This window comes from Babylonia areolata, chromosome 10, assembly GCF_041734735.1.
Source record: "Babylonia areolata isolate BAREFJ2019XMU chromosome 10, ASM4173473v1, whole genome shotgun sequence".
NCBI classification, from domain to species: domain Eukaryota; kingdom Metazoa; phylum Mollusca; class Gastropoda; order Neogastropoda; family Buccinidae; genus Babylonia; species Babylonia areolata.
Genome location: NC_134885.1, coordinates 11718453 through 11728466, shown reverse-complemented (window position 1 = coordinate 11728466; position 10014 = coordinate 11718453). Strand labels below are relative to the sequence as shown.

At 40.7% G+C, this 10014-nt stretch overlaps 1 protein-coding gene across 1 annotated transcript; it reads left to right on the top strand.

Annotated features, from left to right (window-relative positions):
• The first annotated feature begins 687 nt into the window (after positions 1-687).
• On the top strand, positions 688-8762 carry LOC143286781 (alcohol dehydrogenase-like). Its single transcript, XM_076594559.1, has 7 exons — positions 688-846; positions 2776-2944; positions 3606-3675; positions 4115-4387; positions 4746-5047; positions 5680-5829; positions 6388-8762. The coding sequence occupies exons 2-7, from the start codon at positions 2795-2797 to the stop codon at positions 6520-6522; spliced, it is 1080 nt and encodes a 359-aa protein (XP_076450674.1). The 5' UTR covers positions 688-846; positions 2776-2794; the 3' UTR covers positions 6523-8762.
• The last annotated feature ends 1252 nt before the right edge of the window (positions 8763-10014 follow it).

Genomic DNA, 10014 nt, shown 5'->3' with positions numbered 1-10014 from the left:
GGTGGGAGGGACGAGGAGGGGTGACACACCCACAGTAAAATAAATGTTTATCGGATCCCTATTCCTCGTAGCTTACGGTCATGATTGGGAAAATCAATATTATCACTTCCTATCTCGGTCAAATCGATTTCTTTTTTGTGTGCCTCAAATAACCGGATTTGCAAAAACAAATGATCAGTCGAATCTCTCGACCAAATGGGTTGAAATCATTCCTTTGTTTGTTGAACGGTTGGCAAGGTGTGTACAAAATAATGCAGTGTACCAGACATGCAGCGCGTGCCTTGCTCGGAATACGTCAGCGTTCACCTTTTTTTCTTTGCATGGCAACAGAGGCAGCCTTGTCGGTCAGCCGTCAGCTGCGTGGATTCTCCTCAAGGCTCTGCGCACCGAACCCCCAGTGGGGCTCGAAGGGATTGTACCGGAAAGAAAGTTGATTACATCTTAAGAACATCCTTTTATGATACAAGTTTCGGCTTATTAGTATAATCAGGTCATGAAGCTGTTTTATACTCTATAAATGATATACATTTTAGCAAATATAGTGGAGGAAATGTAACATATCGAAAAGGGAAAATTTAATTCCAATGTCTCCTTTCGGTGAGACTACTAACCTTGACCTCGGCAGGCGTTCAGTGGCTTGTTTATTCGCAGGGCTGCTGTCCACGTGCTCGCAGTGTGACTCCCCGATTTTCCGAAATGAAAAGACCGTGAGCCTGCTGAAGGCCTCATTCTACGATTGAGCTTCACGGAGAAAGGATCTCAAGAGTAAGCGAGAGAAACACTACATTGCGAATACGCAACGAGAATTATAACTTCAGCTTCGACGTTGAATATATTTGTGACAAAGTGAGTATATTGAAGTTTAGTTATTGTTTATTTTCTTCGATCTCTCATTGTCAGTTTACAATTTCGGCTTCGTGCTTGTGATTGTTATCGAGGATTCAGAGATTGTTTTCGGAATCATGTTTCAGTTTGAGTGAAAGAACATTGAAAAATATATCAGTGATATTTTCTTAAGTTTTCGACTTTGGGATGTTTACGATTTCACCCGTGTATCCGTTCTGTGGCCTTACTTAGCAGTAGAAGACCGGGTGATGAGACGGCCGAAGGCGATTATTTTCCATGCCTGCATACGCACGCAGGCACGCGCTCACACACACATACACACTTGCGCGCATACATACACACACACACACACGTACACACACACACACGTACACACACACACACACACACACACACACTGACATGAGCCGAGTAGCAATCAGTGTTGTTGATTTATCTGATAAGTATTACCGATTATTAATTTTTTGTTGTTTAAAATGTCGCATTGTTTGTTGATTAAATATTGTTTCGTGTTATGCATTGTTCAGTAAACAAGTTGTCGGCATGGTCAGCCAAGTAACTGCATGCATGGTTAGTCTTGTCTGTGGGTTTGGTTTTTCCGACCCATCACATACGTTTCCACTATCATTTCGATTTCGCAGTTAGGATGCGAGTAATGTAGAGCACGATCCGCAGTGCAATAAAATGGTTATTAAATTATCTTCTTCTTCTTTTTTTTTTTTATAAAGTCAAAAATTGGGGGTTTGGGTGTTGACCGGAGTGTGTTGACTAAGATAGCACTATCTCGGCCAGTCTTCACCAGCTGATCATGATACAGTCACGCAGTGTGAAGGTGAAGGACGCAGATACCGGCATTGATTGGTGCCTGCTTTGTTCAGTCGCGCTGTTGTCTGCGGCGAAGATGAAATGCAGGGATTGGATTTCGTGTCCAACGTTCGGTTTCAGCATTGATGCAGAAGATAGGAATAAGAGCGAAATAGTGTTTTTGAAGTAAATGGTTCGTAGTATTTTTTTTCTTTCTGTAGTTGGGATAAACACGCCGTCGACCTTTGTCGCTTTCAACAAAGGACATTTTTCATTGGCTCGACGCTGTGACCTCTGCAGGTTTGCATATGTTGACTTGTTTTTCGGAATTGACCTGACCGAGAACTCTGCAGACTGCTGATCGAGCTTTCTTCCAACCTTGGACTTGGGGAGTTGGACCAAATATTTCGGTGGCAAAATACAAAAATAAAGAAAGGGGGAAAAACAAACTGTTAAAAACAAGTCCCTGCCTTGGACCTTTCCGTTTGGATATTTTTGTCAGCTTCTGAAGGCAAGACTTAATTTTTGTTGCCCCACACTCTCCTTCTTTCCTCCTTCCCGTAAAAAAAAAAAAAAAAAAAAAAAAAAATTAGCTTTAGGCATGATTGTTTCCAAAGATTTCGACTATTGAAGGCTGGAGACAGTGACCTGATTAATAAAGCTTCATAGGCTTTGCGGTCTTCTTACCTATGAATGAGAGCAATATTACTTTGTTATAAATAACAAACATCGAGTTTTAAAAAAAACCTTGAAAGGCGTCAACATGGATTCGGTTATACTAATGTGAAAGTTCGCATAGACTGAAAAGAGGGAGAAAGACCAGTCCATCAGTGATTGAAAAAAGGAAGAAAATTGTATTTAAAAAATAAATAAATAAAAAAAGAAAGGAAAAAAAGAAAGAAAGAAAGGAAGTGTGGTGTATCTTGAGAAGGGATCAGTCTGCGGAGACCCAAACTTGATTTGTTGATATTGCCTTGGAAGGAAATAAGAGATACAGATTTAGTTGTAATTGTCTCAGAAGAAATCAGTCACAGTTTAAGTTTTAGTGTGAAGGGGAGATGCCAGTCAAGGAAAACACAGCAAACAGAATACTAATGGACAAGTGGTTCGTGTTTGTGGTTGCAGACTGATCAACATCATCAACATGCTTGACAACGAAGTGAACTGCAATGCCGACGTGCAGCTGATGAACCCTAGTTCAGCTTCCATGTCCATGGCTCCGCCGCTTTCCGAGCTGTGCTCTTCCGCTTCACTGGCGGTCCCCGAGACCCCCAAGAGTGGAGTTGTGATCAAGGTGAGAGATTACGCATGTATTGGCTGAGTGGTTAAAGCATTGGACTTTTGATCTGAGGGTCCCTGCGTTCGAATCTCTGTGACGGCGCCTGGTGGGTAAAGGATGATTTTTCCCGATCTCTCGGGTCAACATATGTGCAGACCTGTTATAGCGCCTGAACCCCCTTTGTGTGTATATGCATGCAGAAGATTGAATACACAAGTTAAAGATGCTGTAATGGATTGAGCCATTTCTAGTGTGTCCAGATGGTAATAAGTGAGTGTAATACAAATATGTTATTATCCCTCGTTATTTTCACAATACGAGTAGGAGATTTTGATTTACTCATGTTTGTGAAGGCTGTAGCTGTCGGGGTATTCGATCTACTCTGATGATATATTAAATTCAATGAAAAAAGCTAATTTTGCTTTTGAATCTATGAATTTATCAGAAAATCCAGAATGTGTATGGGAGAGAAGGCTGTTGATTATTCCCTGTCAATGAAGGTTTATGTTGCGGTGACATTGATCAGTGAAAAGCTCCATGTAGCTGCCAGTTGCACCTGTCAGCTTTCTACTTCAAGAAGTTTGTAAAGTTGGAACATCTCACTGTTTTTGTGTGAGACTTTTTCTGAGGTATCATGATTCAGCAAGTGATGTGGAATTGTCACTTGTGATTCCAGATTGACTACATTGGTGCCTGCTTCTCAGAGGGACAGATCAGGCGGAAACGCATCCGACCTCGATTTCCAGGTACAGTATAAAATAAGAAGAATATCTATTTTTGTTTGTGTATGTCAGGGAGTGAAAGAGAGAGAGTGTGTATGTTTTTGTGTGTGTGACAGACAGATAAATGTGTGATATGTAAAGGATGGAATGCCTTCAGTGGGGAAGGAATCTGACTGAGGGAACTGATCTCTGAACCAGTTTTTACCATGTTTGAAAGTTTCCAACCTATAAATTTATTCAGCTAAGATTTCAATACTCAGCCAGGCGTGATTTAAGATTTTTTTTGTTTTTTTATTTCTTTGAATTGACATTTATTGGGTTTTTTTTCACAGGTGTGCCTAAGTGTGTTAGAGATGTACATAATTTAAAGAGTGTGAGAGATGTACATATTTTAAAGATAGTGATGTACATATTTTGTCTGGGGATATATTTATAGTGTGTGTTTTCTCCTCGCCTGTTGCAGGTATGGAAGTGGCTGGCACCATCCACGACATCGGCCACAACCTCCCCAACTGCAACTTCATGCATGGCGACAAAGTCGTCTTGTTCCCAGACACCACCTTGGCGGAGAGTGGCTACGCCGAGTTCCTGGCCATTGAAGACACGTGCCAGCTGCTGCAGATCCCGCAGAACATGTCGCTGGAGGCGGCATCCATGTTGCCAGGCAGCGCACTGTCGGCTTATGCTGCTATCCTGGCGGCCAAGCCTCACGTGGAGAAACTGCAGCAAGTGAAATGTGAGTGTTGGTGGTTTGGATCTGGTTGATTGAGAAGTAAGTTAGCTAATTGTTTGCTTTATTCAGAGGAAAAACAGAACAAAATATAAAGGCATGTGTACTTACACATACGCATACATATATTGGTTCTAACATATTCAGGCACCCTCACATGCACTCTCACAAGTTTTGGCTCAAGTTAAATCTGTACAAAAAAAATCAAGATTTAAAGGAAAGAAAAAAGATACCAGAGTGTTCTTGTTTGATAAGCAGCTTGTGTTACATAGCTGAAGTCCAGACTTTTTCATATAAATTATGGGGAAAACACCAAAAAAAACAACCCAGATACTTAAAAACGGTGTTCTTGTTTGATATGCAGCTTGCGTCAACGTTCTGGTGGTTGGTGCCGGCGGTCTGGGTCTCTGGACGATCCGCTTGGCCCAGTTGTTGCTAGGCAACCTCTGCAACAGCGTCCGTCTCTTCATAGCCGACGGCTCCATCGACAAGCTGCTCACTGCCCAGGACCATGGCTGCTACGACATTGTTCACTGGAACGAGGAAGACCACGAACAGTACATTGTGGAGAGAACACTGGACGCTTGCCGGGGCGGCGTCGATGTCATCATCGATTATGTCAGCAACCCCAGAACAATGCAGCGGTCCCTGAAGGTTTTGAACAGGGTGAGTGTTGTGGGGTTTTTTTGTTGTTTTTTTTTGCATTTCCTGTTCAGGTTTGATGTGTTCATAGGCTAGGGTTGTTTATGTTAAGTCTTGTAATGGAAGAGAGGGGACTAAAAGAAATAAACAAGCCTTCTTGCCTTCTGTGAATCATCAACAAAATATTTTTTATAGAGATAAAAGAAAAAAAAAAAAGGAAGAGCAGTCTTGTAACATCAGGCATTTATTCGGTCCTGTTTGGTTTGCTGTTGTGGGGAAAAAAAACTTTTATTTCAAGATAAGAAAAAAAAAATTATCAAGAAAAATTTTGGCTGTTGGTAGCAAGTGTGGCTTGCAATAGTACCTTACAAAAAAACAACAACAAAACCTTGGACAGTTTTCAGTGTTGGCTGTCTAAAATTTCTAAATGCATTTTTTCATTAACATTGGGAATAAATGTTTCTGTTGGCTTCTAACCATTGAACAACAATTAAAAAAAAAAAAAGAAAAAAAGAAAAAAAAGAAAAAGAATGTAGTGTTTGTACGTGTGTGCATGTGTGTGCGTTTGTGTTGATTTTGTAGTGTCCTAATTAATTCTGCCAAAGTGGTACCCGGACTAAATGTTTCATCGTTTCCCTTGTGTGGTATGATTTCAGGAGGGGCTGATCCTTGTGGGAGGCAACTCAAAGACAGAGGTGTCCATCTCACTCAGCGCCCTGTCGGCCAAACAGCAGAGCATCGTCGGCATTCCCAAGGGCACGCTGAACCAGCTGCAAGAACTGGTCACCTTCATGTCAGAAGGAAAAGTAAGTATGGGGATGCCTTGTCAAGTTTTTTGTTTCAATTTTGTTGCGTGGTTGGTTGGGTGGTTGAAAAGGTGTAAAGTTTATTCAGTTACGTCGTTAGTTGGTTGAGAAAGAAAAAAAAAGAGAGATATTGATAGAACTGTTCAAGAGTTTAAAGTATCCTTTGGAATTGAAAACAACAACAAAAAACCTGCCAACAAAACAGACGAATTAAGACAGTCTTTTGGGGCATTAAGTTTTGAATGTTGTCAAACGGTGAATTTTTACCTGCCATGTTGAAGTTGTATACTTGATTTTCTGTTTCTCTTACATTAGTTACATGTTGGTCTTCCCCATGCATCTCTGCAGCACCACACCTGTTTCTCATTCTTACTCTCAGATGTTCTTGGTGTTGGTGTTGGGTTATTTATATAATTTATTCATACCTGTACCTTGCGAACTTGTACACAAAAAATGCCTATGTTATTACATGTATACCTTCACTGATATTATGCCAGCAAGCATCAGTCTTTTTTGGATTGAGTTACTGATCAACTTCTTTATGTTTTTGTGTTGCAGTTGAGCCCACCCTGCTACGCTGTGTTCCCCATTGAGGACATGAGACAGGTCTTGGACGACTTCTGCGAATGCCGGATCACGGGCCGAGCCATCTTCAAAGTGGGCAGCTCGGCAACTGTCACAGACAACCAGTGAACTTGACAAACCGTCCCCGCACTATCTAGTCCTCAAAAAGACATGTCTGGGTCGGGGTGGGGTCAGTTGTATTTACAACTAAATGGCAGTAGCAGCAGCAGCAGCTTGCGATAGACCGAGTTCCTTCAGCTACCTACGTCTTATTCCATGGTGCAAGACTGGAAGAAACTTGGAACCAACGCAGAGAAGGATCCTATGGTTTGCATTGGAATGGAGCTGAAAAGGAACTGTTCCTGAGCATGCTGTCTTTCCATGGGTTGCAGTGTCGGCATCTTCAGCCTGATTCATTGCTTAGCGCTCTGCAATTCTGGCACAGCTCTTTCCGTCTTTGCTGGGGGAATGAGCGGGTCAACGGGAGGACCGGTCACATGCCTCAGAAACCAACCACTTAAGACAGGAGTCCTGGAGGAGAGAGAGAAGCGTTCTGAAGACTGCTGACGACCAGAGATCTGCTTACAACTTTGTAAATACATTGCATCAGGACTGGTCCTGCCGACAAGGTGAAGATTGCTACGCATCGGAGACTGTAATGAACTTGTCAAGGTCATGCAGGAGAAGTAGCTGTTCCACAGTTTGATGTCTCAGTATGGTGTGTTCAACTGCTCTGAAGTGGTATTAGAACTGTTTGCAGTTTGCGTATCAGACAAACTGTGCAGTAGTATGCAGGCCTTTTTTACAGGCTTGATTTTGAATGCATTTCTGTGATGAACTGAGATATTAAGTGAGAGTGGTTTCAGGTTTGTAAGACTTGGGGGGAAGATGTATGATAAAATCTTGCTCAGCAATGTTATGTGTATGAGTGCGGGTACACAATGAATATGTTGTGAGTATTTATGGTAGTTTTCCTTTTTTAAGCGTGTCAGAAGAAAAATGACTGGACTGAATCATTTTTATGTGAATCTAAGTGTTTTTATACTGGGGTGTTTACAAGGAAAACATAGAGAGGATATGAATCTAAACTGCTGTGAGACATGGATAATGGGAGGGGGATTTTGTTGTTTGTTTTCTAGGTGTAGTTGCTTTTTTGTTGCTCATATTTTTTTTTGTAGTAAAGTAGGTCCATTTATTTGTTTTAAAGTTTAGAGAAAGTCAGGAGCATTAAGTGCAAGTATTGTTTGTTCTGAAAGATTTTCGGGAATTGCTTGTTACAGAATTTCATGTGCGATTGGCTGAATAGATCTTCTTTTAGTTGTGTGTTTGGAACTGGAAGTAACTTAAAACATTTACAAGGTCACCAAGGAAGAGTTGGATATATGGTGGTTGTGTTGGGATTTTGTATTTGGAGAGAGAGATTGGTACGTACGTGTGTGTGTGTGTGTGTGTGTGTGTGTGTGTGACTGAAACTGAGTGGGAGAAAAGGCTTGCAGCTGATTTAGCTCAAGCTCGTGTGTGTCACTGGCTTTAAAGAAAGGAATACGAATACAACCAGTAGAAAATGGAGTTGGCGGGAGGGAACGGAGGAAGAGGAGGAGGATGAAAGTAATCAAAAGTTTGCAAGTTGAGAAATGTTTGTGGATGGAGAGAAGAAAGACGTGTTCTCCTTGGTGCTACAACGAGGCAAACTGATGCAAGTTAACTTTTAACTGAAGTGTACATGTGATGCTCAAGATATAAGATAGTTGTATTAGTTTATGCTTATCTTGCTCTTTTTGAATCGTGACACTTGGAGGACAATTTAAAAATTGTAAGCGGGTGAGAAGCAAAATGATTGTATTAAGTTTTTTATTTATTTAATTTTTGTTTATTATTATTATTATTTTTTTTTTAATAGCGAAATATGGTACAGAGCTAAGCTGGTTGATACATGAATGAATGCTTGGAAACGACTGCATGCAGTTCAGGTGTTATGACTGTGCGTATGAGTGAATACATGTGTACATATGTGTATATATATATATATTTGAAATGAATGGCAAATGCTGGCATAGTTTATGGCATAACTGTGATTTCATTCAGTGTTTTTTTTCCTCATTGATTCCATGACTTGATACAAAAACAAAACTCATTTGTAAATGTCATTGTTTGCTAATACGTGGCATTGTCTGCCTGTGTGCATCCGTTATTTTTGTTTGTGTTTTGTTCTTGTTCTGCATAGTTTTTGTTTTTTTTGTCCTCGTTTTGTTCATAATTGAGACAACTTCAGAAATTTATGCTGGTTTTTTTATATGCTGACAGAATTGTTAGTGATGATGATGATGATGCCAGAATGGAAAGAAAAAATAAAAACACAAAAATTTGAATTTCTGCTGTGACCGGTGTTGGCAAGGATGGTTGACTGTGAGACCACAATTGTTTTCTTGTTTCCTCTCCCTCTCTCTCTCTCTGTGAACTGTCTTTCTTTGTCAGTTGTGACTTGTTCTGCAAACCTGAACCAGTATGTGTGAGTATACAGAGACTGACAGTATTGTATTTGTATTTTTTTTTCTTTTGTGTCACAACAGATTACACTGTGTGAAATTCGGGCTGCTCTCCCCAGGGAGAGTGTGTAGCTACACTGAGAGTGCCACCCATTGTTTTAGATAATTTTTTCCAGCGTGCTGTTTTTTTGTTTTTTTTTCCTATTTGAAGTGGATTTTTCAACAGAATTTTGCCAGGAACAGCCCTTTTGGTGCTGTGGGTTCTTTTATGTGCGCTAAGTGCATGCTGCACATGGGACCTTGGTTTATCATCACATCCGAATGACTAGCGTCCAGACCACCTTTCAAGGTCTTGTGGAGGGAGAGAAAGTATCGGCGGCTGAACTGTGATTCGAACCAGCGTGCTGAGATTGTCTCGCTTCCAAGGTGGACGCGTTTCCTCAAGGCCATCACTCCACTCAAGTGTTGCAGATAGGCAGAATAGCTATGCACACCAGGGAATCCTCAAACACGCACATGATTTTCATTGTACAGAAGCACACAGTGACATACACACACACACAGTCAACATGCATAAACATAAGATAAAAATTTACAGAGGACAAATGAGCACATCTTTTCAAGCTATCGACACATGCGCACTCGCAGTGTTGGCATCTAAGAACACTTTCTAAATTCAATACGTCATTCAGCAAGGCGAACCAGTCCAGAAGATGTGATCATTGTGCTTCCATACACATGTGAATGCATGTGTATGTGTTTGAGTGTGTGCATGGATATGCTTGTGTGCGCGTGTGTGTGCAAGTGTGAGTGTGTGCAAATCTTTAAAAAGAATATTTTTACCCTGTTTAACTTAATCCAGAAGTGACATCACTAAAGAAAAAAAAAGTGTTCGAAAGCACTTAATTTATACAATGTGTAACTTGCAAAATTGAAAACATCAGTTATTAACAAAAACAACAACAACAAAACAAAAAACAAACCAAAAAACAACAACAAAAAACCCCACAAAAAACCCAAACAAACCCTGTTTGGCTAAAATTCAAAATATGAACAACTTGAAATGAAACATTCTAAAGGCCGCTTTCTTACAGTCTGTGTTCAGCATGTGGAATTACTATGCAGTTAAAAACAA